Source organism: Chrysemys picta, chromosome 22 (genome assembly GCF_011386835.1).
Source record: "Chrysemys picta bellii isolate R12L10 chromosome 22, ASM1138683v2, whole genome shotgun sequence".
In the NCBI taxonomy this organism is placed as follows: Eukaryota; Metazoa; Chordata; order Testudines; family Emydidae; genus Chrysemys; species Chrysemys picta.
The window spans coordinates 20,789,289-20,813,615 of NC_088812.1; the positions used below are offsets into that span (position 1 = coordinate 20,789,289).

The 24,327-nt window shown below is 48.8% G+C and overlaps 1 protein-coding gene across 7 annotated transcripts in view; it reads right to left on the minus strand.

Moving 5' to 3' along the window:
• The window catches only part of EVI5L (ecotropic viral integration site 5 like), a 72,688-nt gene that overhangs the window by 17,089 nt on the left and 31,272 nt on the right, over nucleotides 1-24,327 (minus strand). For 6 of the 7 annotated variants that reach the window (XM_005296059.5, XM_065575490.1, XM_005296058.5 and 3 more), the window contains 7 exons: nucleotides 24,007-24,096; nucleotides 21,689-21,786; nucleotides 20,170-20,230; nucleotides 19,414-19,467; nucleotides 17,900-17,932; nucleotides 10,836-10,976; nucleotides 4,529-4,657 (listed from right to left, as the gene is read on the minus strand). In XM_005296059.5, coding sequence (XP_005296116.1) covers nucleotides 4,529-4,657; nucleotides 10,836-10,976; nucleotides 17,900-17,932; nucleotides 19,414-19,467; nucleotides 20,170-20,230; nucleotides 21,689-21,786; nucleotides 24,007-24,096 — 606 coding nt within the window. The remainder of the gene's footprint in view (nucleotides 1-4,528; nucleotides 4,658-10,835; nucleotides 10,977-17,899; nucleotides 17,933-19,413; nucleotides 19,468-20,169; nucleotides 20,231-21,688; nucleotides 21,787-24,006; nucleotides 24,097-24,327) is intronic. The other variant, XM_005296061.5, reaches the window with a different exon arrangement.

A 24,327-nucleotide genomic window follows, 5' to 3' on the forward strand; every position in this document is an offset into this window, starting at 1 on the left:
CTCCCCCCTAGACTAGAACAACTGCAGCAGGGCTGAGCGTGCTCTGCAAACCCCCAGCTACAGAAGAAAAAAGGCACAGCCCAAGCAGCGCCCCTCTGAACTCTCATCAGCCCTTGGGCACTACTGGAAAGGGTAGCCAACCGAGTGGCTTTTCTATAACACGCTAGGGGGCAGTGAGCTGAGGCCTTGTCTACACTGTGGTTTTAGCCTTGCAGAAGCTGCACCAGTGCGGATCACAAGGGCAGACCTGGTTTGAACTGATGCAGCTCATCTTGGCTTTACACAAGGGTGAGCTGTGCTGGTGGAAACAATCTTTATGCTGGGTTTGAACCCATGGCTGAAATCCCAGGGGCAGATCCCTGGCTGGTATAAATCAGCACTGCTCCATGGGAGTCAACAGAGCTGCACCTATTTACAGCAGTGGAGGCTCTGGCTGCCAGTGCAGACAAAGCCAGGAGCTCTGTGACTGCTGAGTGATTCACACACACAGCCCAGGCAGGGGGAGGCTTCCAGTGGGTTTCAGACACCGCCCCCATGCTCAGCAGGAAAGCAATCAGATGAGGTGTTATCGCACCTCTGCTGGAGCAGAAATCACATGCTGGCAGCTGCAGGGGAAGCGCGAGGGGGGGAGTCAGGGTAACGTTTGGTGATTGCGAGTTCATCTCTTCTGAACTAGTGCTGGGGGGCCAGGGGTCCTGCACCCACCATGAACCCTGGGGTTCATATCACATTAGAAGACAATCACAGTCATCCCCTTCATCTGCCTGGGCTCAATACTACTAGCAGCTCCATGGCTCATACTAATCTCTTCTCATGCCACTAATCATAACCACCTCAAGTGTCACTAGGTTCTCCCCTTGTCCCTCTCTATCTACCTGCCATCCCTCATCTTATATTTAGACGGCAAACTCCTAGGAGCAGGGACAGGTGGTGTTATTTATTTGGTGTATCACGGTAGCACCTAGGAGCTGCAGTCATGGAGCAGGACCCCATTGTGCTAGGTGCTGTACATCTTAGTCTTGTGTGTGCACAGCGCATGACACAATGGGGCCCTGGTCACCGATTGCAGCCTGTAGGTCAAACCGTAATATCAATCAACAGTGAGAAAACACCACCCTGCCACCAACTGTGTGCAAAGCGGTCTGTCCTGAGCAGAAGCAGCTGCTCCTTTCTCCCTCTGCTTCATGGGACTATTGGGAGAGAGGACAGATCTGTGTGTGTAATGGGAGAGGGGGGAAGTGGTGACCCCACTTAAAATGGAGCAATCACACATCTGTCTGGTAAGATTGCAACATCTGTTAGTCAAATAAACCCTTGGTGCTTCTTGTTCTTAGGACAAATGGGGACCCAGCAGTAGTGTCACACATAAACACACGGGGCTACGCCTGGTCCGGCTCTTTCCTCACCCCACGCTTCAGGCGTTTTCACACTGATGTGTTGGGTGGAGGGTGAGGCCTTGAGTCATTCTTTGAGCTCTCAAGCCCCCATGGGCTTTCTCACATGCTGCTCCAGTGTGGTCGCAGCAGTGCAAGCTGCAGCAGGAAGGGCTGGTTCGGGGCCTGTTGGGGTGTTAAAAGGGTGGGAGGACTTGATTCTCACAGCTCTGATCAGCTAATATAAGGTTCTCCAGCATCAGCTCAGCCTGAACTAGAGAAGTTAGAGGTTAGATTTAAGGTACAGAAATTCAGATCTGGACAGACCACCCCTAAAAGTGGAGGGCTGGGGATCTGGCATTCGGGTCAGCCTGCTAGAAGGACAGGGATCCTTTGCAGCATTTAGATCCAGGTCTGTCATCAGACTTTAAGCACCCCTAATGTCTGGAGGACTTATAATAGGGGGGGTTTATTTGGGCCCAGTCTCTGGCTAGATCACTGCAAGGCAGAGAGGAAGGCTGGTCCTACAATTAAGGCGCTAGACTGAGACTTAGTAGATTTCAAACTTTGGGGCAGGGACTGTCTTTTTGTCCTGTGTTTGTACAGCACCTGGCACAAGGAGGTCCTGGGCCATGACAGGTGCTACTGTACTATACCTAATAAATAATAATAATAATAGAAACTCCAATTCCCAGCTTTCCCTGGGTGACCTCAGGCCAATCGTGCTGGGAGGATGAATTCAATAGGTAACTGTGAGGTGCTCAGATTGGGGCCCTGAAGGTGCCTTGATGGATAGGTCTTGCTGCCACTCTCCTGCTCCCATAGGATTGCTGCCCAAGCCTGAAACTGACCCGGCAGTAAATGCGTAGCCTTCCCATTGCCAGGCTTTGCAGACAGACCTGGTCTGGTTTTGCGAAGCACAAAAGTGCGCTGACGTGCAACTTACAACCATGCAGGAAGGAAATGGTTACAGGGCAAGGCCTTTTCTGGAAGGGGCGGGTTTATCTAGCTGCTTTTATTTTTAATCATGCTCTGATAACCATCTTCAGAGGTTTTCAAATCTAATCCCAGTTGCGACCGCAAAGGAAAAAATAAATCAAATGTACAATCACTTATTGCAGGATGGTCAAGGAAAAAGAAACATGGGCAGAAAATCTTGTCTGCATGAGATCCTTATCTGGGTTCAGTGTCCATGGGGACACTGAATGGGTCCAGATGGATGCTGTGTAGGGTAGGGAGCCTTCTTAATATGACCCCCAAACAGTCAAGGAGGGTGTGTGTGATACAACCCTGTTCTCAGCAGAGGATTCAGGCTGAGCAAAAACAGCCACCAGTTACTAATTTATAGCAGCATCCAGAAGCCTTGATTGAGTTCAGGGATCCCACTGAAACAGAGAGGGGAAATGACTTGCCCAAGGCCAGACAGCAAGTCAGTGGCAGACCTGACAAAAAGCTCAAAGGTCTCCTGACTCCTCCTATGCATGGCCCACACTGCCTCTCACTGCTAGTGACATGGATTCAACAGAAGATGTACTAAAGATACTGCAGCCTGAGTGAGGCAAATAAAGTAAAAGTCACAAAAAGCAGGCATAATCAGCCTTGTGCTGTGATCAGGTCACACTTCAAAAGTCAGGCAGCATCAGCCCAACTTTGCACTTGGATGGGAAACCACCAAGGAACATCCAGGGGCACTGCGCCAATGGAAGCACTGCCTTTCAGAAGGCTGGGAGCTACACAGAGCCCAGGTGAGATAAATAAAATAAATAAATAGAGATATCCTATCTCCTAGAACGGACCTTGAGAGGTCATCAAGTCCAGCCCCCTGCCTTCACTAGCAGGACCAAGTACTGATTTTGCCCCAGATCCCTAAGTGGCCCCCTCAAGGATTGAACTTACAACCCTAGGTTTAGCAGGCCAATGCTCAAACCACTGAGCTATCCCTCCCCTAATCAGAGCCCCATTGTGCCAGAGGCTGCACAGGTCACGACTGGGATTCTTCTTCACTTCCTGTCCTAAATTCTCCCTTAGTGTTGCTTGGTGCCATTGAACAAATGCTCCACCCTCAAAAGGTGACTGCATTTCAATGGGGTAGGTGTGATCTCTGCACACGAAGTTAAGTGCTGTGGGGTCCTTCAGGCTGAAAGGCACTTGGGCAGTGGTTCTCAAACTGTGGGTCAGGATTCCAAAGTGGGTCTTCATGGGGTCACCAGGGCTGGCGTTAGTATTGCTTCAGCCCTGGGCGGCGAGGCTCAGGTTACAGGCCCCCCGCCAGGAGTTGAAGCCCTTTGGCTTCGCCCCCGGGGTGGTGGGGCTTGGCCGGGCTCAGACTTCGGTCCCCACTCCTAGAGTCGTGTAGTAATTTTTGTTGTCAGAAGGGGGTCGCAGTGCAATGAAGCTTGAGAACCCCTGCACTCTGGGAACACAGCTTATCTTCAACTCCCCATGCAAGTGCTTGAAGCCCCCCCCCCCACTTTAATCACTTTGATACGCACAGCAGCTGCTGTCAATTTGATTCAGGCCCCACTAAAAGGAAGGCTGAGCCTAGCTCAGGACTTCCTTTGCTTAGGATTGTGAAGTACAATTAAACATCAGGCATGCACTTCACCAGCCTAAATCCACATGGCACAGATCAGCAGCACCACAGTGAATATCTTAGGCCAGATCCCCAAATGGCATCCGCTGGCATATCTCCACTGAAGTCAATGGCACTACGCTGATTTACACCAGCTGAGCATCTGATCCCTTATGCCTTTCATCCTGAAAGACCCCGATACATGCTGCAAACTACACAGGGTTCACTTAACTCCCCACTGAAATACACCCACTTCTCAAGGGACACAGCAGCTGTTTAACTACAGATCAGATGAGGATGGAAATCCCATATCCAGCTGAAACTACAGGGAGGAGAGGGTCTACATAGGCAGAACCCTTCTATGGTACTGGACCAGGAGGGCTGGGCTAACAGCTCCACTTTTATGGAAAGCATCACGGGATCTTTAATGACCCTGAAGCCATCAAAGGCCTTGGTTTTACAACCCATGCTATAAAAGTAACAGACCCACAGCAAGTTGTAGGGGCACAGGCTGCTCCCCCCATGATCCCTATTGCATATTTAAATGATGCTGGAGCAGGGATTTCTCCCTCCCCACACACACCTTTTCCATGTCCAGCACTTTGTCCTGCATCTCCTTGAGTGCGCCCAATGTCTCCGTCTCCCTCAGACGCGACTGCTCCAACTCTGTTTCCAGGTGATTCACAAACTCCTCCGTGAACCGGGGGTTTCCCTGTTAGGAAGCAAAAAAACCCAAACCAGGCATTGTTAACCAGGGAGGGGATCTTTAGCACTGAAACCACAGGCCTCTACCAATTGAGGAACTTCTCTAGCGAGAGCAAGGCTGTTTTCGTTGAAGGGGCCAGCCTCTAGGGGGAGACATGCTCAAGCGCACATAGTCAATTTTTACCCACAAATGCACCCCCATATTCAGTGCAGGACAATGAGAGAGGCTGCTGGAAGGAACTCCCCTTGCAGCCCTGCAGGGCAGGGCTGAGGAGCATTGATGGGTGGGGGGGAAGGAGGGCAGATTGCAGGATTACAGACACAGATCTGCACTTTGGGGGCCCAGCGCAATGTTAGCTGCACCCATGATCAGACAGCTCTCCTCACCTTCCCTGCCACTCTTGGAGACACCCCTGACTCGCTGCCCAGGTCTGAAGTCTCTCTTCCTATAGATGTGCCCTCTGAAGCAACTACGGTGCTCATCACTGCAATGCAGCAGCTCTGGGGTGGTATGTGGCACTGAGTAACAGATGTACAGCAGTGCTACAGCTGAAGGTTGTAAGAGGTGAATGAAGCATTAGTTTGGCTGGGCACCAGAGTTAACGCTCTCACTTTTGCAGAAAGGGCCAGAGGATCTTTAATGTCCGTAAGCCTTCAAGGCCTTGGTCTTGTGTCTCATCCAAGAATCACAGTGAAGGCCAGCACGGTGCCCCCTAGCAGCATGCTCCAAGATTTCTCCTTAAGGCTTCACATTGGACCAAACTGTCCTGGACTCAGGCTCTGGGGGCCCATTAACATGACACCTGGGCAGCTGGGACGGAGGTGATTCCTAAGAGCCAGCTGGCTGCTGCCTTGTCAGTCCTTGCTGACCTGTGGGGCAAATGGACCCAACTCCCATCACTGTACTGTGCACTGCCTGATGGGGTTGGACACCTAGCACCTAATGTGGTGGCTGCTCTGGATCTTGTTCTAAACCTTTTCTCCAGTGGCCACAGTTCTGGCGGGGACTAGGCACGCTCCAAGGAGGAGGCAGGCCATGAGGCCACTTATGCGACACCCTGGGGCCCCTAAAAGGGTAGCTGGGCGGGGATACCGTTGCTGGAGGCTCTCCTGTAGCGGGATCCAGCTGGCTCTTCAATCTCACCCCCTGCCCCACCCAATCTGAGCAGAGTGCTACTCTCCAGAGCACGCCTCAACCACAGCAACCTCCGCTGGGGGAAAGGCCGGGGGAGCGCTGGCACAGCTCCTACCCACTGTAACCGTCGGTGCTATTGCAGCTGTTGGCAGTTCATCAGATAAACACCAGCTTGTTTTCTGGGGGAGAATTAAACACGATCCAATCCAGCCCATGGGGGGAGGGGTGGAGACCCCTCTTTGCAACCAGATGCAACCTCGAACTCAACACCCTTTGAATTTTGGAGCGCTTTGGATTGGAGGCCTCACATTCAAAACCACCCCTCTGTAGCTGTAGCTGTGGTTTTAGGTTGGATCCAAAACCAAAAGGGGCCTAATTTCAGGTTCTGCTTTGGTTGGGACAGGAGACTTGCGCCAGCAGGGTGTGAGATCTCAGCATCCTTGAATCAGAGTTTTAGGGGCCAGATCCCTGGCTGGTGCAAATCACCATCGCTGCATTGGAGTCAATGGGGTCAAAGCCCCGGCTGGTGTATAAACCAGCATCGCTCCATTGGAGCCAATAGGGCCAGATCCCTGGCTAATGGGATGCTGCATCAGAGTCAGTGACAATTTATATCAGCTGAGGTCTAGCCCTGGCCCTCGTTTGGCCTCAAACCTTAACCCAGATCCAAGCCAACCCTACCCAGCACCAAGCTTGAGTGGCAGAACCGTCATCTCCCATCAGTGAAGCAAGAGCCCTCCCCAACCAGTTCCCCCCCATGCTGAGTGAATGCAGCTGCAATGAGAGCACCCTACAGGAGAGGAATATGCTGCTAGGGTGGGAGAGGGAACCATCCCTGCCACGGGGAGCATGATATGGGGACCTCGGTCCCTGCCCTGGCCTCTATGGGTGGATGGACTAGATGGGCCCTAGGAGGGCTTGTCTGTGATCACCCTGCATATTGCCAGCCAGTGGGAGGGGAGGTTACAGAGTCTGATACCATAGCTGGTTTAAACGCAGGCTGGAGAGTTTTGCGGCCGTTGCCATGTGAACGGAGATGATGGGGTTTATCAGATCTTGTGCTGGGGACACACACTGATTGCCGGTATGGGCTCAGGAAGGAATCTCCCACCACCACGCATCTGCAGCACTGTGGAATTGACCAGGTGCATTAAGGAGGAAGGAGGCATGGGGGGTGAGAAGGTTCCGCTTTCTATGAAGCTGTGGTTCTCCAGTTTTTTCAGTCTCCGGAGACCCAGCTCCCCACTTCCAATTCCTCTCATCAGCCACCACCTGGATCTCAAAAGAACTGCCAGGAAGGGCTGTCACTACTGATGGTCCAAAGGAGAGGCTGCTCTGATGCCTCGTGTAGTGGCCTCTGCCACAGTAGATGGGCCAATGTTCTAAGCAAAGCCCTGTCTTCTCAGAAGCTGAACTCAGAACCAATCTAGCTGTGAATTCCCCTAGGATTGGCGAATTAAAGATGGGTCACAGCTTCTCATCCTCCCCTCAGCTAGTCTAGGGTTCTTCCCCTGGATGGTCTGGTGCTTTGCTTAGCAGCCTGAGATGTCCTTGGAGCTGCCCAAGAGAGAAGAGCTCTCTGACGCACAAGGGTCAGGTGGGAGGGGACTCCCTCATTTCACTCAGCCCATTTGCAACAGACTTCTCATATGGGACAGTCCATGTGAACTGGCACCTTTGGTTTGTGCCCAGAGGCTAACAGTTATCCCTCTCCAGCTATCAGTTCCCTACCCTGGGGTCTATGGCTTCCATCAGACTTCTCCTCTGTAGGGCTGTACCTCTGGAATGAGTCAGTTGCACATGGAATTGAAGAGACATTTCTAGTGTAACACTGTGCTTCAACACACTCCGTGTTTAACAGCAACACTCTACCTGTCTCCCATTCGAACATCCCAACATGTTTTACAGACGTTATTTGTGTAGAGAACTGTTATCCTCATTTGCAACTGTGGAAACTGAGACAGAGAGAGGTGTTGAGATTTGCCTGAGGTCACATAGTCAGTGGCAAAACCAGGAATAGAACCCAAGAGTCCTACCTCCCAGACCCTAGTTCCCATTCCCCACACAGACCCAGGAGTCCTGATTCCCAGTCCCGTGCTTTAACCAGAAGACCAGCCCTTCCTTCCCACAAACAACCCATTTTGGATGAACCAGAAGAGCTCATGAAGCAGACAAACTTCTAGGTTCTTTTTTTCTGCCGTAGGCCAGGTTTGCTTTCTAGGCACTATCGTTCTCCCTGTAACCACACAGCCCTGCGTTCTCTCCGGGAGAGCTTTCACCTGGGGCTCTTTCCGAAGAAGAGCCGCTGAGCATTGTTTTAAGCACTGTTTGTTTGCTCTCTCCATTTGGTGAGAGCTCTGCATTTTTTGATGAGGTAAAATATCAGAGACTTCAGTTGCACAAAGAAGGGGGGGATTCAAACACCTCCCCCACCCAAGAAAAAACAACCTACTGCTTGGCCGTTTTTCCCACTTGCAAGGACACCTGTGAGATTCAGAAGAAGCCCCCCCTGATCAAAAAGCTTCTGTCAAAGACAGGCAACAGGTGGCAAAGAGATTGGGCTCTCAACAATGTGCACATGGTAACCTTTACATGGGAGTGTGTGTGTGAGTGAGACCATCACAGCCACCAAGCGTCCCTCCCACACACACTTAGCTTTTGCTTTGCTTTTGCTTTCATCTCCGTAACCTCCACTTAGTGGTTCAGCCCTGACTTCGCAGCAGCTCTAATGCCCGCAGCTGTCAACAGTACACGTCCCAAATTATTGTAGCAGCAATTAGAAAGCTCAATTGAGATCAGGGCCCCATTGCTGCACAGAGACAGTCCATGCCCCAAAGAGATCATAGTCTGAACAGACAAAGGAAGGGAGAATTGTTATCCCTCTTTTACAGGTGGAGAACTGGGACCCAGAGACATGCAGGACTTGTCCAAGCTCACACAGCGAGTCAGTGGCAAAGCTGAGAATGGAACCTAGATCTGAGTCCCGGCCAGGGCCTTAACCACAAGGCCGTCCTGTGTCATTCCTCTCTAGTTATTTTCACTGTACGGATATTAACTGTGTTATAGCAAGCTCATTCCCAGAGAGGGGGCTCCCTGCTGAAGGGCACACTCCAGCTGTTTGTTAGGGCAAGATTTGAATTTCGGCTCTGGTCTGGATTCAGCATAACACCAAAGCAACCTTTGCTACATCATTCATCTCCAGGGCCACTGCTGAAATCCACAAGCTCACCTCCACTGCTTCTCGCAAGAAGGGAAGTTTGACTATAGACAACAGTGACCAAAGTGGAACCAGCAGAGGCACCAACAATGATTTAAAAAAAAATAAAAATAAAAACCAACTGATTTTTCAAAACATACATTGGATTTTTTAAAATTTAAAGTACATATTTTTCCTTTTAAAAAATGAACCTATTTAAAATTAAAATGTGAAGTTATGGCAATATATGTTAAGGCCTAAACTGACTGTAATCTATTAAAATAGTTTAAATTAAATATAATATTTAATATTAAGCAATACAAGTTTGCTGCTAAAGTTTTAAAGAAAGTCAAACCACTGAACTGGTGGAAGACACTGGGCTCAGCACCTGCAACCAGAGTTTGTTGAAGTGCTAAATGAGTTTTTGACTGCAGTAGCTTCTTCTACAGGTGCAAAGAGAATATTTTCTTGATTTCAGTTTATTCAACTAGTTTAGTTCAATGACTAGTTCACTGAAAGTTAAGAAACCAATTGGGAGTTGAAAAAGGAGGAAAACTTGTTTACCTTTTTCAAACTATGAATCAAAACTAGATGTTAGAGGATGAGATCTACTAGTTCTAAAATCTCGACGAGACAAAGTAGGTGAGGTAATATCTTTTATTGGACCAACTACTGTTGGTGAGAGACAAGCTTTACATACACTGCATATTAAAATCTTGAAGGACATGTTTACCAGAAGCAGTTAGTTCAACTCATTATCAGATAATACTTTCTTTGTTCCATAAATCAGTTAGTTTTAAATGCAAAATGTGTTTTAACTTATTTTTCTTACGTATCCACCATATTTAAGGTAGTTTTATTTAACTAATTTTTTTAAAATGCTTTTTTTTTTGCACATTTTTAATTAAACTCCAATTTCCATCCAAATAGAGTTTGACAAAATTCACAAATAAAAAAATTGATCATGTAGTAAATAAATGCATCACTTACCATTTTATAACATTATAAAAAAGTAAACATTAGACTCTGAATAAATGAATGTTAAGCTCTATAACTGTGTAAATAAATGTGTATAAATATAGTGTATCCTGCTGGTTAGCAAAAAGAAGTTCCAAGTTTAGTGTAAAGCTTATAGTTTGGTGCAAATCAACATGTTTTAATGGTTACCAACCCATGAGAATCAATGCCTCTTTAGAACAATAACTAAAAAGTGCAAACCCAAAACAAGATTAAAATAAATTATTTAAATCACTTTGATTTAAATCAATCCACCATAATCCCTGTCCAGAGACCAAAGATGGTCTTGTGGTTAAAGTGCTGGATTAGCACTCCGGAGATGTACGTTCAATTCCTAGCTCTACCAAAGGCTTCTGGGGTACAGCTCTGTGCCTCAGTTTCCCCAGGTATAAAATGGGGCTATTAATCCTTCCTTTGCATCATTAGAATGTAAGTTCCAGGGCAGGGACTGTCTGTGCAGTGCCTGGAACTACAGGGCCCCAATTTTAGTTGGGGTCTCTGGGTGCTACCCTAATATAAATATTACATTCTCTTGCTGCAGCTAAATGGCAGCTCCCTGAACATCTGGGATGCAGGATCCCAAGATGGCATCATGTGGCTAAATCGTACCCAGCCAGATGTCCAGCTGCACTAGCATGGGCAGGCCCAGCTGCTATTTGCCCAAGGGTAAGCTGCACTGGTGCACAACAGGGCTTATAGCTGCTTTGCCCATCTAGTCCAGAGGTTCCAGTAAGCAGGGCAAATCCCCAAGCCTGCATTTTTAGTGCCACCTGGCGCCCTGTGTCATGGGCCCACCCTATGCCCCCTCAGCAGTGCCACCCTAGCCTGCTTCCTCACCTGTTGGTCCTGCAGCTGCCGGATGGTGCTCTGGGCCTTCTGCAGGTTCTCCGTGGCAGAGCTGCACTGCTGCTTCACCACCGCCAACTCTCGCTTGATGATGTAATTCTCTTCGGCCTCCTGTGCGCGGGTGACTTGGCCCTGGGCAGGGGGGAGGAGGGGAAGAGGAGAGGGAAAGAGGATGTCAAAGGAAACATCTTCAACATGCTCCATGTGCATCTGCATGGGAATTTTCTCTCTGGGCCACATGCAGTGGCTGGGATCACAGCCCAGTGGGATCAGATTTACTGGGAAGAAGTGAATTCCCCAAGGGGCCGCCTATGCCTTAGACAGCTCTGTCAGCAGCTGCCCAACCTTCTGCTGCTAATGCTTCAGTGCCAGTTACCCCTTCTGTGTATAAGGTTACCACTTGCCAGTGTCTTGCAGCTAAAGTATACAGAGCTGGGAGTCAGGACTCCTGGGTTCCATTTCTAGCTCTGGAAGAAGAGTGTGATCGAGTTAGATCAGAGGGACTCAGGACACCTGGATTAGAGTCTCAGATCTTGGAAGGGAGTCCAGTCTAGTGGTGAGAGTGGGGGACCTCTGGGGTTCCGCAACTGTGACCTTGGGACAAACGCCTGCCTGCTTTACAAGGAGGCATACAACATATTAACGCTCATCCCTTTTAGACCAGTTTTCATGCACAGGCCACACAGTGCTTTAGAATAGTGGGTAAATGGCATTATCCTTATTTTACAGCTGGGGAAACTGAGGCACAGAAAGGCAGGGGGGAAGTGACTTGCCTAAGCTCACATTAGTCAGTGCAAAGCCCAGGATTAGAATGTAGAGGGGACCTGAGGCCTAGCACCCTGTCCTGTCCATTGGATCACAATGTCTCATTTATTCACTGATGTGTTTGGACAAAACACCCCCTCCAAAAAATTAGTTACTGATCAGACTGGCCTGCGAACATCCTGCTAGCAAGAGGATGAGTGCCGCCAGGACTCCTGGGTTCTATTCCCAGCACTGGGAGACAATGTCTCTACTGGTTAGAGCAGGGAACTTGATCACTTGACTTGTATTTACTGTACTTGGGGGGGGCGCAGCATGGTGTAGTGCTTAGAGCAGAGGGGAGGGACTGGAAATCAGGGGCTCCTGGCTCTCCCACTGACCCTCTGTCACCAGATTGGAGGATCCTCTATCCCAGAGATCCTAAGAATGCATATCAGGCATTGGTGACTTCCTGATGGGTGAGAAATTGAAAGGCCCTAGAATACTGTATTGGGCAGAGGGACTGGTGCAAAACTTGCACAAAAGGTCATTTACTTTGTGTGTGTGTGCACATGTGCACATTGCTTCACCCAATGCAGATCATAAAGCCTGCATATGCATATGCATGGGGCCATTTACTCTGCGTGGTCATTTTTGGGTGTGTACAGCACCTAGCATCCTGCCAATTGGGGTCATTTACTCTGCATGTGGGTGGGTGCAGTGCCTAGCGTAACAAGGCACCGATGTGATTGGTCTCCAGGTGCTATGACCATCTAAATGTTAAATTATCATCATGATGGTGCTGAGAGCTGGCAGTGCCCACGCCTCCGATGGAAGAGCTCAGTTTCCTCCCTCGAAGCCTCTGTTCTCAGCTCCACAGGGTTGCTTTATTTATTTATTTATTTTTTTTATGGAGATATCCCATCTCCTAGAACTGGAAGGGACCTTGAAAGGTCATCAAGTCCAGCCCCCTGCCTTCACTAGCAGGACCAAGTACTGATTTTGCCCCAGATCCCCAAGTGGCCCCCTCAAGGATTGAACTCACAACCCTGGGTTTAGGAGGCCAATGCTCAAACCCTCTCTGAGGGCAATCGGGTTCTCTAGTGTTCACCAGGGTACTGACACAGGGTCCCATCTACTTGGTGAAGAGAACCACGGCACTTTTCACCAAGAGTGGGCTCAGTGACAGTCTCTAGCCAAAATTTGCCCTCATTGCTCTAGCTACCTCTCTCCACCCCAGAGGTGGCTGCGTTTGCAGAGGAGCTATATGCAGCTGGCATGAGAAATGCTTTGGAGTATAAAGTATTAGTACTAACGAGATGACAGCTACGTTACACCTTATCACACCAGCTCAACAAACAATACCAGCCTTCATGCCTCACGTCTCCTTCCACTCCCATCTCTGTATGCAGCAGACCCTCCAGCCTGGTTCACGTACCCACTGCCCCTTCTCCTGGTTCAAACCTCTCCTCACATGTGACATGGATGTGTGGGACATGCAGGAAGGGGTTAAACCTCTTCTCTGGGCACAATGGAGGAAGCTGGCCTTGAAAGCCTGCCAGGGTAAGGAGCTGGGAGCTGTGGCTTGCTAAGCTGATAGGAGATGGCACTGATAGCTGGGCCTCCGTGAAGTTATTGACATGAACTAGGACCATATAGATCATAGTTGCAACCAAAGTCCTGTAATGACACCAAATCTTGTATAAAGGGGGTCAAATAGGGTGTCTAAGACAAGGTTACGGTTTGCTGGTTTTGGTTATGCTATCTGTATATGTGTATCATTTTTGTAGTTGAAGTTACGAATATTGGCTCTATACTGTCTGTATTTCAAACTTCTGCTATGCCTCTGGGTAACACCCAGACAAGTTGGTGTCAGCTCTGCCTAGCCTGCTTGATGGCCCATTAAGGACCATCAGCCATACAACTGACCCACTGAGAGAAGGCAGATATGCCTTGTGACTCAGCAAAGTATGCAGGGACTTGACCATGTGACTCCAAACTCCATTTTGCTGTAATTTTTCACAGTAAGAACAAAGAGGTATTCTTACACCTGGAAAAGACTATAAAAGGCTGATGCCTCATCTCCATCTGGTCTTCAGTCCTGCTTCTTACCTCTGGAGGGACTTTGCTACATATGGAAGCTCTACACAAAGGACTGATGACCCATCCCAGCTGTGGATGTACTCCAGAGACTTGATTTGAACCTGCAGTTTATTCTATCACTCCTACAAGCCTGAACCAAGAACTTTGCCATTACTGTATGTAATTGATTCCATTTAACCAATTCTAGCTCTCATCTATATCTTTTTCCTTTTATGAATAAACCTTTAGATTTTAGGTTCTAAAGGATTGGCAACAGCGTGACTTGTGGGTAAGATCTGATTTGTATATTGACCTGGGTCTGGGGCTTAGTCCTTTGGGATTGAACCTTTTTTCTTTTACTGGGGTATTGGTTTTCATAACCATTTGTCCCCACAATGAGTGGCACTGGTGGTGATACTGGGAAACTGGAGTGTCTAAGGGAATTACTTGTGTGACATGTGGTTAGCCAATGGGGTGAGACCAAAGTCCTTTTTGGCTGGCTGGTTTGCCTTGCCTTAGAGGTGGAAAAACCCCAGCCTTGGGCTGTAACTGCCCTGTTTTAAGCAATTTGTCCTGAATTGGTATTCTCAGTTGGGTCCCGCCAGAACCAGCATCGTTACAGCCTCCCAGGTGAGGGAAGCCATAGTGGTCTCCTCCAACCGAGGATCCTCCTAAGCAAGCCCTCGCTGAGGCAGAGCACTTGGCATTGAGGGATGCACTGGGGCTGAGGGCTGTAATTCAAGAGTCATTCTGGTTGGGTTTGTTTAGTTTCACTGAGACACACTGCCCAGGAAAACTGCCCTGGGATTTTTATCTTCCTCTGGCCAAGAGCCACACTTTTCATGATCTGACTTAGAGTCTATGACCCTGCCTTCCCTCTCCGCAAGGGTGGCCCAATGGTCTCACGACAGACTCCCCACTGCTGTGCTACCCCAGAAGAGGGAGAGTTCTTAGCTAAGAAGAGCTAATGGGGCTGACTCTGCTGAACACCGTGCTGGCAGCGTGAAGTGAGCACAATCAGTGGTGTAAAAGGGTGCTGGAGTAAATGAGAATGTGGCCCTAGCTGAGGCTGTCTGTACACAACCAAAATTGAGTGGGATCACTACAACAAACCCCTTTCTCCCCCACTGCCCCCAGGCTTGGGAGGAGTTCTCCGTAAATGCCCACAAAGCCACTGTCCTCCTTCAAACACTCCTTTGCTACAATTCTACAAAACCCTTGACACTGGGGAGACTGCTGGTGTGCTGAGCCCACTGCCTATCAGGCTGTCCAGTACTGTCTCACTGTTTTCTTGTACTGCTTTGTTGGCTGGTATTCATCTGCTGTCCCTTGTCTTAGATCTGAAGTCCCCAAACTCCGGGCTGTTCCCCCTTAGGGGAGCACAGAGGAATGTTCATGGGGGCAAGGCAGGCCAGGCCAACCTCACACAGGGGGCAAGGAGGGAGCGCCACCCAGCCCTGATCCCAGCTGCAGCCCCGGCTCCCAGCCCCATGCCTGCCCCTGACATGGCTCCACCCCCAGCTGGGGACCCAGCTGCGGCTCTGCTCCTAACCCCACTCCTGGCCACAACTCTGGCCCCAGACCCACTCCTAGCTGTAGCCCCAGCCTCGGCCCCCTTACCCTGTCTACTTCCCCCTCCCCACAGAGCTGCAGCCCTGCTCCTGTGAACACCTTCCTCAGTGTCCTCAACCAGTTTAACTAAACCCACTTCAGTTAAATCCGTGCAAACCCGTTATGTAGCCACTCATAAAACATAACTCAAACCCAATTTGTCAATATAGCTTAAAACAGGAAGAAACTGACTTAAGCTAAGTTGATACAAACCAGGTTTACATACATTTAAGTGCCTGCACAGGGGTTTGCACTGGTTTAGTATCACCCCTTGAGTAAAACTAGTGTGGAGACTAAGCTGTAGTAGTTTAGCTTCATGCCTTTGGCTTAGGCAACATACTTAATGCACATAAGTGGTTGTGCTAATCCCACAGCTACTTTTAATACTAGCATGTTCTAGAGGCTCTCACTCATGGCCTCCATAGAAGCAGCAAAGCTGGGAGCTGCAAATACAATCAGGAAGTTGGCCTCAGAAGTCTCATGCTGTTAGCCAGTGGCTTCCATTGCCCCACCTTTATCTGTTTTGCACTGAAGACCCTGGCCCACTGTTTAGATGGCAATGCAGACCCCCCTAGTGACTGCAGGTGGGGATCATGGGGTGAAGTGGGCATTTCCAACCCTGAATTTGTTTTGATTGAAGTGAGGCACAGCTAGGGTCCTTCCCATCTTCTAGTTCTAGGCGGCAGGGGCGATGGGTATCAAAGTTAGAGTCTTCCCCGACCCACGTCGCACAGCATTATAGGTCTCCTCTTCATCACACTGCTCCAATGACCGCTATTAACTAGAGTTGACTAGGACATATAGTAAAACAAGGCTCATTGCTCCTTCATGTAGGAGGCAGGGGAGAAGGGTAATAATGCCATGCAAGGGCTGCTTAAAGAGTTGGGAGCTGTATACTGCATACACAAGAGTTGACCCACCTTGCAAAAGAACAGCCACACTGGGTCAGACTAAAGGTCCATCTAGCCCAGTATCCTGTCTTCTGACAGTGGCCAGTGCCAGGGGCCCCAGAGGGAATGAACAGAACAGGTAATCATCAAGCCATCCCATCGCCCATTCCCAGCTCCAGGCAAACAGAGGCTAGGGCCACCATCCCTGCCCATCCTGGCTAATAGCATTCACCCATGAAAGCTTATGCTCCAATGCGTCTGTTAGTCTATAAGGTGCCACAAGACTCTTTGTTGATTTTTATTGATGGACCTATCCTCCATGAACTTATCTAGTTCTTTTTTGAACCTTGTGATCGTCTTGGCCTTCACAACATCCTCTGGCATGGAGTTCCAAAGGCTGTGTATTGTGTGAAGAAATACTTCCTTTTGTTTGTTTTAAACCAGTTATTAATTTAATTTGGTAACTCCTAGTTCTTGTGTTATGAAGCATAAATAACACTTCCTTATTTACTTTCTTCACACCAGTTATGAATTTCTAGACCTCTAGCATATCCTCCCTTAGTCATCTCTTAAAAGTCCCAGTGTGATTAACTGAAGCTGTTCCATACCCCTAATTGTTTTTGTTGCCCTTTTCTGTACCTTCTCCAATTCCAGTATATCTTGTTTTGAGATGGGATGACCACATCTGCACACAGTATTCAAGATGGGGGCGTACCATGGATTTATATAGAAACAATTTGAGGCAGAACCACCTGCCCCTGCAGGGCACTTTAGATCTTACTGCGCTAGTGGCACACTTACAGTGGTAAGCCCTGCAGGAACCACAGTTATAGCAGGGACCCACTTTGTTCAGGTTTGCTACAACAGATCACAGGATGCACTCCCCACTCCCACCCTTGTGCTCCAGTGGTTAAAGGGACCCTAATGTGCTTTACAGCAGCTGGACATTTCTAGAATCTTCTAGCCAGGTATAGCAGACAGTGCTGCCCATATACTGCCCTCCCACACCTGACCCTGGCTCCTGGCTGATGTGGAGGGGCCAGCTCTGGGGCTGTCAGAATTACCTTCTCTGCCCTACTCAATGCTTGGCTGAAGACTAGCAACATGCATAACTTACAGTGTGATGTCAGTTAAGCAGCAAGAATGGTCTTGCGGCTGAAGACTCAGGAGGTCTGAGTGCCAATTCCCACCCTAGCCCCATGCTTGCTGTGGAACCCTGGACAAGTCACTTCACCAAGTTTCCCAGCTGCAAAACAAGGATAGTCCTTTTCACCCACACTCTGCCTGCCTTATCTAGTCAGGCTGTAATAATTTCCGTAGGGGCCCACTCCATGAATGTCTGTCTAAAGATCAAGGGCCAGATCCTCAGCTAGTATAAACTGAAAGTGCTCTAGTGAAGTCAGTAACACGATGCCAATTTACACCCAGTGGGGATCTGGCCCTTTTATTTTAATAGAGCTTTGCTGATTTATAGCAACTGAGGCTCTGGTCTCAAAAATTCTTTTGAATATGTGTTTCAGAGGTCTTTGGTGGGAGAGGGGACTTAAACTTTGTGATAAAGGAAGGATGCACTTGTAACCCTTTGAATCTGGTGTGGGAGTTCTGCTCTGACCCTGTATAAAAAGAAGTGGAGCAAATGCAAATCACACACAGAGTGGGTGCAGCTGTTTTGTTTCTGGATTGAAATGTAAAACCAAGAAAGGAGAGATGAAAATAAAGGGTTTACAGTACCTGGATCAGTCTATCTGCCAAGGCAGCGCTCTCCTAGTGGAGATCCAGACAGGGAAGGAAAGACGGAGAAGGAAAGAAGAAAAAAAAAAAAAAGACACGACAATAACAAGGTCATTGCAGAAGCGCTCCAACCACAGCTAGAAGCACACAGGACAGCAAGACTTAGCAGCAGGAAGAGAACCCAGCAGAGCCCAGTGAGATAAGTGTACCCAAGAAGAGAAGTCTTCCAGATCAGCTAGGGCGGGGGAGTCCAAACTTTTTCACCTGACTACCTTTTGTTGCAAACAGTGGCAGCCTGCCAGAAGCCACTCCAAATCTGTACAGGAATTTGTCCAACAAGTGTCTCCCTTGATAGAAGGCTAATTGCTCGTTATGTTCACCAGCAATAAACCTGCCATTGATTAGCTGGGTCTGAACCCTTCAGTTCCAGGGGGATAGAGAGCTGCTATGACAGACTTTAGGGCCATATGCTGCCTGCAGACCTTGAAGATGTTCTCAGTGATGTCCTACAAGATTGTAGTAATTAGCAATGGAAAATCCATGAGAGCCAGAGTCCTTACCACCTGGAAAGATGATACTAAATACTTGATTTTGGCAAGTGCTGTCAGAGAGAGGACCTAGCATCTAGGGCCTGATTTTACAGAGGTGCTGAATGCTCACGTTTACCTGCTGAGGTGGATGGGAGCTGCAGGTGCTCAGCACCTCTGAAGATCAGGACTATAGTGCCAGAGTGCAGGACAGCAGTGTGGATAGGCTGGTAGATGACCCTTGGTCATGCATGGAGCCAGGAAGCCTTAAGGTAATCAGGGATTCTCTCTGGTTCTGTAGATTTTCCTTTTAAGCTTTATTTAAATCCATTTTGTAAGTTTTTTTACACAAGAACTAAGTAGTTTGAAGTATTTTACAGTGTGAGGCTGAGTGACAGAATTAGAGGCTGAGGTACAAAACTCAAGGGCAGGGCATTCAAATCAATTGCAGGCCAGGTAAATAAGTTTTAAAAGCCACACCAAAGTATGGTCAATGCCATATGGGAAAAGAAATCAGGCACTCTGCTCAGTTCCAGAGATACCCTTTTACAAGTGACCTCAGCATATCTTCACGACTTGGGCTCGATACATTTTATTCTGCAGCTGAAGATTTAAAAACAAACAAACAAACAACAATCTAAGCATCTGTTCAGTGACCTGGCAAGTAAGATTTAAAGTGCTTTAGCATCTCATCCAGCTTGCAAGACATTTGAACACCCTGACAGTATATCTAGTCCCTGCCCTTTGACCCGGCTCCAAAGCTTTCCTTTAGGAGCCATCACTATTGTCGACAGTGCTTTAGACTGACATGCCAGGCAGTGGTGTGAGCTTATGATGTGGCCTACATGGCCTGACCTAATGGTTGCCTTTCCTGGGCACGTTGATAGTGAGCTGGGACAAGCGGCTGTGCAAGGCCTCGTTTTTGGAAGCCAAGCTAGTCTGGAAGTGGAGGAGGTGGATTCGCACTCGGCCCGGCACGCCTCTCACCTTCTCCAGGGTCTCGATCCGCTGCTTCAGGAGGCGATTCTCAGTCCGGAGCCTCTGCAGAGGAAGAAGCGAGACATCAACAGGAGCTTCCTGTATGCAAGCCTGGGCTTATTAAATAGGTTGGGTCTGCCCTCTACTGGGAAGAGACTGAAATCACAGCAAGTGATGGACCAGAGACCTAAAGAGAACTTCTGGGGTGCAGAAAACCCTTTGCCAGTGCTTTGGGGTAGGCTCCAAATTCAGCCATAAGAATGAAGGAGGAGTAATCTCTTACATTTACATAGTGCCTTTCATTCCCTAGGAACCCAGACAGTATATATAGAGATCACTTCACTCATCTCTGAAGTGCAGCTATCTCTGGGGTGGAACATGGCAGCTGTTTAACAGCATGCAGCATCACCACACAAAAAATGAAGGGGGCATCTGACTGAAGTTGCTGTGGAAATTTCAGTGCCCAAGTGCAGTTAGCTACACAAATGTGAAAGGTCAGATGGGAGAGGGGAGCATCTGTGTTGTGCTTCTTATAAGCATATGGGATTTTTTTCAGGGGAAAAGGTCTGTAAAGCTGTAATCTCTGTCCCTACAGGTCTAGCTTTGGATAACGGTGCTGGAGTACCAATAAGAAGCATTAGAGGCAGTGATCTGATGAGCTCTCAGAGTTAAACTAAGGTGGCTCCCATAACCTTTCCCTCTGTGTGCTGCTGTGATACAGACAACACTAGAGCAAGGAGGGCATGGAGCAAAGAAAGGACTTACTTTGATCTCAATCTGCTCCTCCATCTCTTTGTTTTTGATTGCAGCATACTCCTTCTCCAGCCTGAGACAGACATGCAAGCCAGGTTGGATCAAACCTGCTTCAGACCCACACACCCCCTCCCCCCAGCAGAGTGCTCAGGGTCAGTGGGTACACCTGCAAAGGACAGGAGCTAACAATCTAGGCTGACACCACAACTCCCCTGCACTGCCTTGTGCTGAGGCCCATGCAGCAACAGGCCATACATATTGAAGCTTCTGGGCATGATGGGGCAAATTAGTGACCCTGGATTGGGGGTTTTACATATATGCTGATTTTTACAAACACACTGCCTCACCCAAGTATTCTATTTTTAAGTCCCCTAGCTGCATGGCTGAGGTCTTACACACTTGTAATCAACTTAAAGACCTACCACTGACACACTCCGATCCTCAGCTCCTACTGTTTGCTCCTCAGTTGGAGCCACAATCCCAGAGAACTTGGCATCCAGATCAGCTGATGAGCAGCACAGTGGGCGGCCACAGGCCGAGGATCAGGATTTGTGGTGAGGAGTGAGCAGCAGCACAAGAGGAACAGAGAGCTTGTGTGCCTATGAGTGTCCCCAATACCATTCCTTAAACTCATCTCTCCAAGCAATCCTCCCCTGCCCCCGATTGAACCCTTTGGCTAGGTTTCATGGTTCTGCTGTTGGATAACAATCTGTCTCTCAGTACTGTGTGCTCCCAAAGGGATTCTCCTTTCTGTCCCATCTTTTGGGGAAAGGGACAGTTTTGCTCACTACACAGTACTGTCAGAGCTGGGAAGACCCAGCCTGATTGAAGGGCACTAGTCATTTGGTCAATTTACAATAAGGCAGACCAGCTACTGTAGGCTACCACGGGGGTAGGAAGTAACTAGTCCCTTAACTGAACTACAAGAAAAATTGGAATAGGCCAATTTTGCCTGATCTTTATCTTTCCAACTTCTGCACCCTCCTTTGTACCAAGTGTCAGGATGACTGTCCCCACTTAAGAGATTCAAATTGCAGGCTTCTATCTTCCAGGAGAGGAAGGCAGGAGGTCATAGCATCCCCTGCTTGCACAGCAGGAGATGGAAGTTTGGGGTAGGAGCTATACCCACTTCCTTGGATACACAAAATGCCCCCCCAACTCCTAACAAAGCCAGAGTCCCTGCCAAGGCCAAGCAGCTCTGCTGCCATCAGCCTGCCTTGTCTCTATAGTGCGGGAAAGCTTTCATGGCCTCCCACAAGCCCATCAGACCTGCTGTCAGAGAAGGCAGTAATTCCCTTGTTATTAGTGAGTCCTCCCGCACAGCACTCACTCATCTCTTCTCTATTTCCACTGCTGCTTGCTGTGTGGCTCTAAAGAATACCTAGAAGAGCCCGCAATGCACGCTCCCTTTCCGTTCCCTGTCCTCCCGCTTAAGTCTAGTGCAGGATCCTCGAAACAGCACAGACCAGGGAGGGGTTTTTCTGCCAGTCGCCTGTCTAGGATCTTTCACAGGGTGAGGGAGCAAACTTACCTCTTCATTTTCTTGGGGTTGTATTTGACCTGGTATGCCTTCAGGATCAACTTGTCCGGGCAACTGTCGAACTGATGAGGAATCACCTTCTGGAAATACTGTGGGAAGGGAGCAGAAGGCAGGATGCATTTCTCTGAGCCCCTTTTGAGCACTCTAATAAATTCTACCCACTCTCCCCAAAGCTCCTCCCATCCTCTTCATTCTGTACTTGCTTCCCCTCTCAAGCCAGAGCAGACAGCCCAGCAACTTGCCTTCCCTGCGCTACCTCAACTCTAGTTGTTTCTGACCCTCTTGAGCAATCACTAGAAGTCTCTTACTAGTGACTACACCTTGGTGTTTCAGACCTGAGTGTTTCAAGTGCACCTGTGGAATGTGGGACTCTTTCTGAGCAGCACTTGGGTATGTTCAGTATCTGAAAAGTCTCCAAAGTTCCAGCTTCAGCAGCCAGGGAAAAGGGTGGGAAGCACAGCTGCATGAGAAGAAGCTGGATGGCTGGAGTCAGTAAGAGGGGAGGGAAGAGAAAAACAGGAGGGTATTTCTAGGAATTCTGGAGGTGATTACACCCCTTCCCCCATTTATGGCCCAGGATCATGGACAGGCTCCTGCTGACAGGGCAGCCTGGACAACGCACCACTCTTGGCATTTTTATAGTTCTTATCTTAACACCAGAGGGGTGAGTTAGGGGAAACTGAGGCTCAGGCAGATGACATGACTTGTAGGCTCTGAGTTCCTGCACAAGGCAGGCACAGGAGCTTATCTAATACTGTCAGTTCCAAACACACAGAGGATGTTCATGTGTTTGGTCTCGGGACATCTCAAATCCAACAGAATAACAAAGTTATGCCTCATAGTGCCCAGGCTGCAGGGGGACTGAAAGGAAAATCACTGCAACCTAAGCAGGCCTGAAAGCACTTCTTCACCTTCTGTCTGGTGCATGACATGGACAGCACAGCGAGTTAAAGCTGTAACTGCTGTTGGGCCAGGCTCACAAAGCCCAATTATATTTAACACAGTAATGCATTCTCTTGTGATGCAATTGTTTTATTCGCCCTTCCCACCAACTGCTTGGACTCAGCAGTGGGTCCCACGCAGCCAAGAGGTTGGTACTGCATCATCTGCAGTCTAAGCAGAACAAAAGTCACAGTTACAGGGCTGTAAGATTAACCCTGTGCATGGCACTGCTGGGATAAATCTTACACATTGCAGGCAACTATTTCACTGTTTGGAAAGTGAGAATATCTATTGGGGATTCTTTCACATCTCACCTTTGAAATTGTGCCTGAGGAAAAAGGAGACTGCCTGCAGAAGTTGCTTAAACTCACTTTTCACAAAGTTCTGGACTCAGGTTCTGGGCTAGACTGGGACTAGAGGGTGGCAGGATGTAAGAGAGGCTGCTCAGACTCCTGGCCCACTGAGTTTCAGATGCATGGCAGGATGAGCCTCTTCAAGGGTGGAAGCACACCAGTGTTACACAGAACAATGTCACACCACAAGAGCTCCAGACCACTCTGTGCTGATGCATGGGCCAGTCACTAGGAAATGGGCTGACCTTGGGAGTTATACTGGGCATCTTCTATTTATACACTGGGTATGGCCAGCCAATCAGAGCTCAACAGGATTATGGGTAGGGCCCTACCAAATTCACAGCTATGAAAAACACAACAGACTGTGAAATCTGGCTCCCCCCCGTGCAATCTGGTCTTGTGTGCTTTTAACCTATACTATACAGATTTCACTGAGGAGACCACAGTTTCTCGAATCGGGGGTCCTGACCCAAAAGGGAGTTGCAGGGGCATTGCAAGGTTATTTTAGGAGGGGGCGTGTCGCGGTATTGCCACCCTTATTACTGCACTGCTTTCAGAGCTGGGCAGTTGGATAGCAGCGGCTGTTGGCCAAGCGCCCAGCTCTGAAGGCAGCCCCCCCGCCAGCAGCAGCATGGAAGTAAGGGTGGCAATACCATATCATGTCACCCTTACTTCCTGGCCAGCAGCCACCGCTCTCCAGCTCGGAAGGCAGTGCTGCCACCAGCAGTAGCGCAGAAATCAGGGTAGCAGTATCACAAATCCCCCTGTACTATAACCTTGCAACCCCCCTCCACAACTCCTTTTTGTGTCAGGACCCTTACAATTACAACACCACTAAATTTCAGATTTAAATAGCTGAAATCACGAAATTTATGGATTTCTAAAATCCTATGACCATTAAATTGACCAAAATGGCCCGTGAATTTGGTGAGGCTCTTTCTACCACAACTGCATGGCTGAAGTATAAACCCCTCCCTAGAGGGCAGTTTGAGTGCAATGTGGAGCTGCTCTGACCTGCGACATCCCCTCCATATCCAGCTGCATCAGCTCTGTCTGGTTGAACTGCAGGAGGGCCATCCCCACACGGAAGACGATCTCCAGACCCTATGGCAAAGCACAGAGAAGTTTCAGCCCCAGACACAAGGCTCATGTGGCATTTGAGAGTGCAATAAAAATTAGGTGCCCAAGCTCTGGGCTGCAGAGAGGAGGAGGACAGGGCACCCAAGGCCTGATTCTCATTTACAAACAGGCCCGGACATCACTCTGACAATAAAAAGAGCCTTAAAGTAAATGTAATTTATGCCCACACTAAGCTCCCTTTACCCTGCCAGAGCA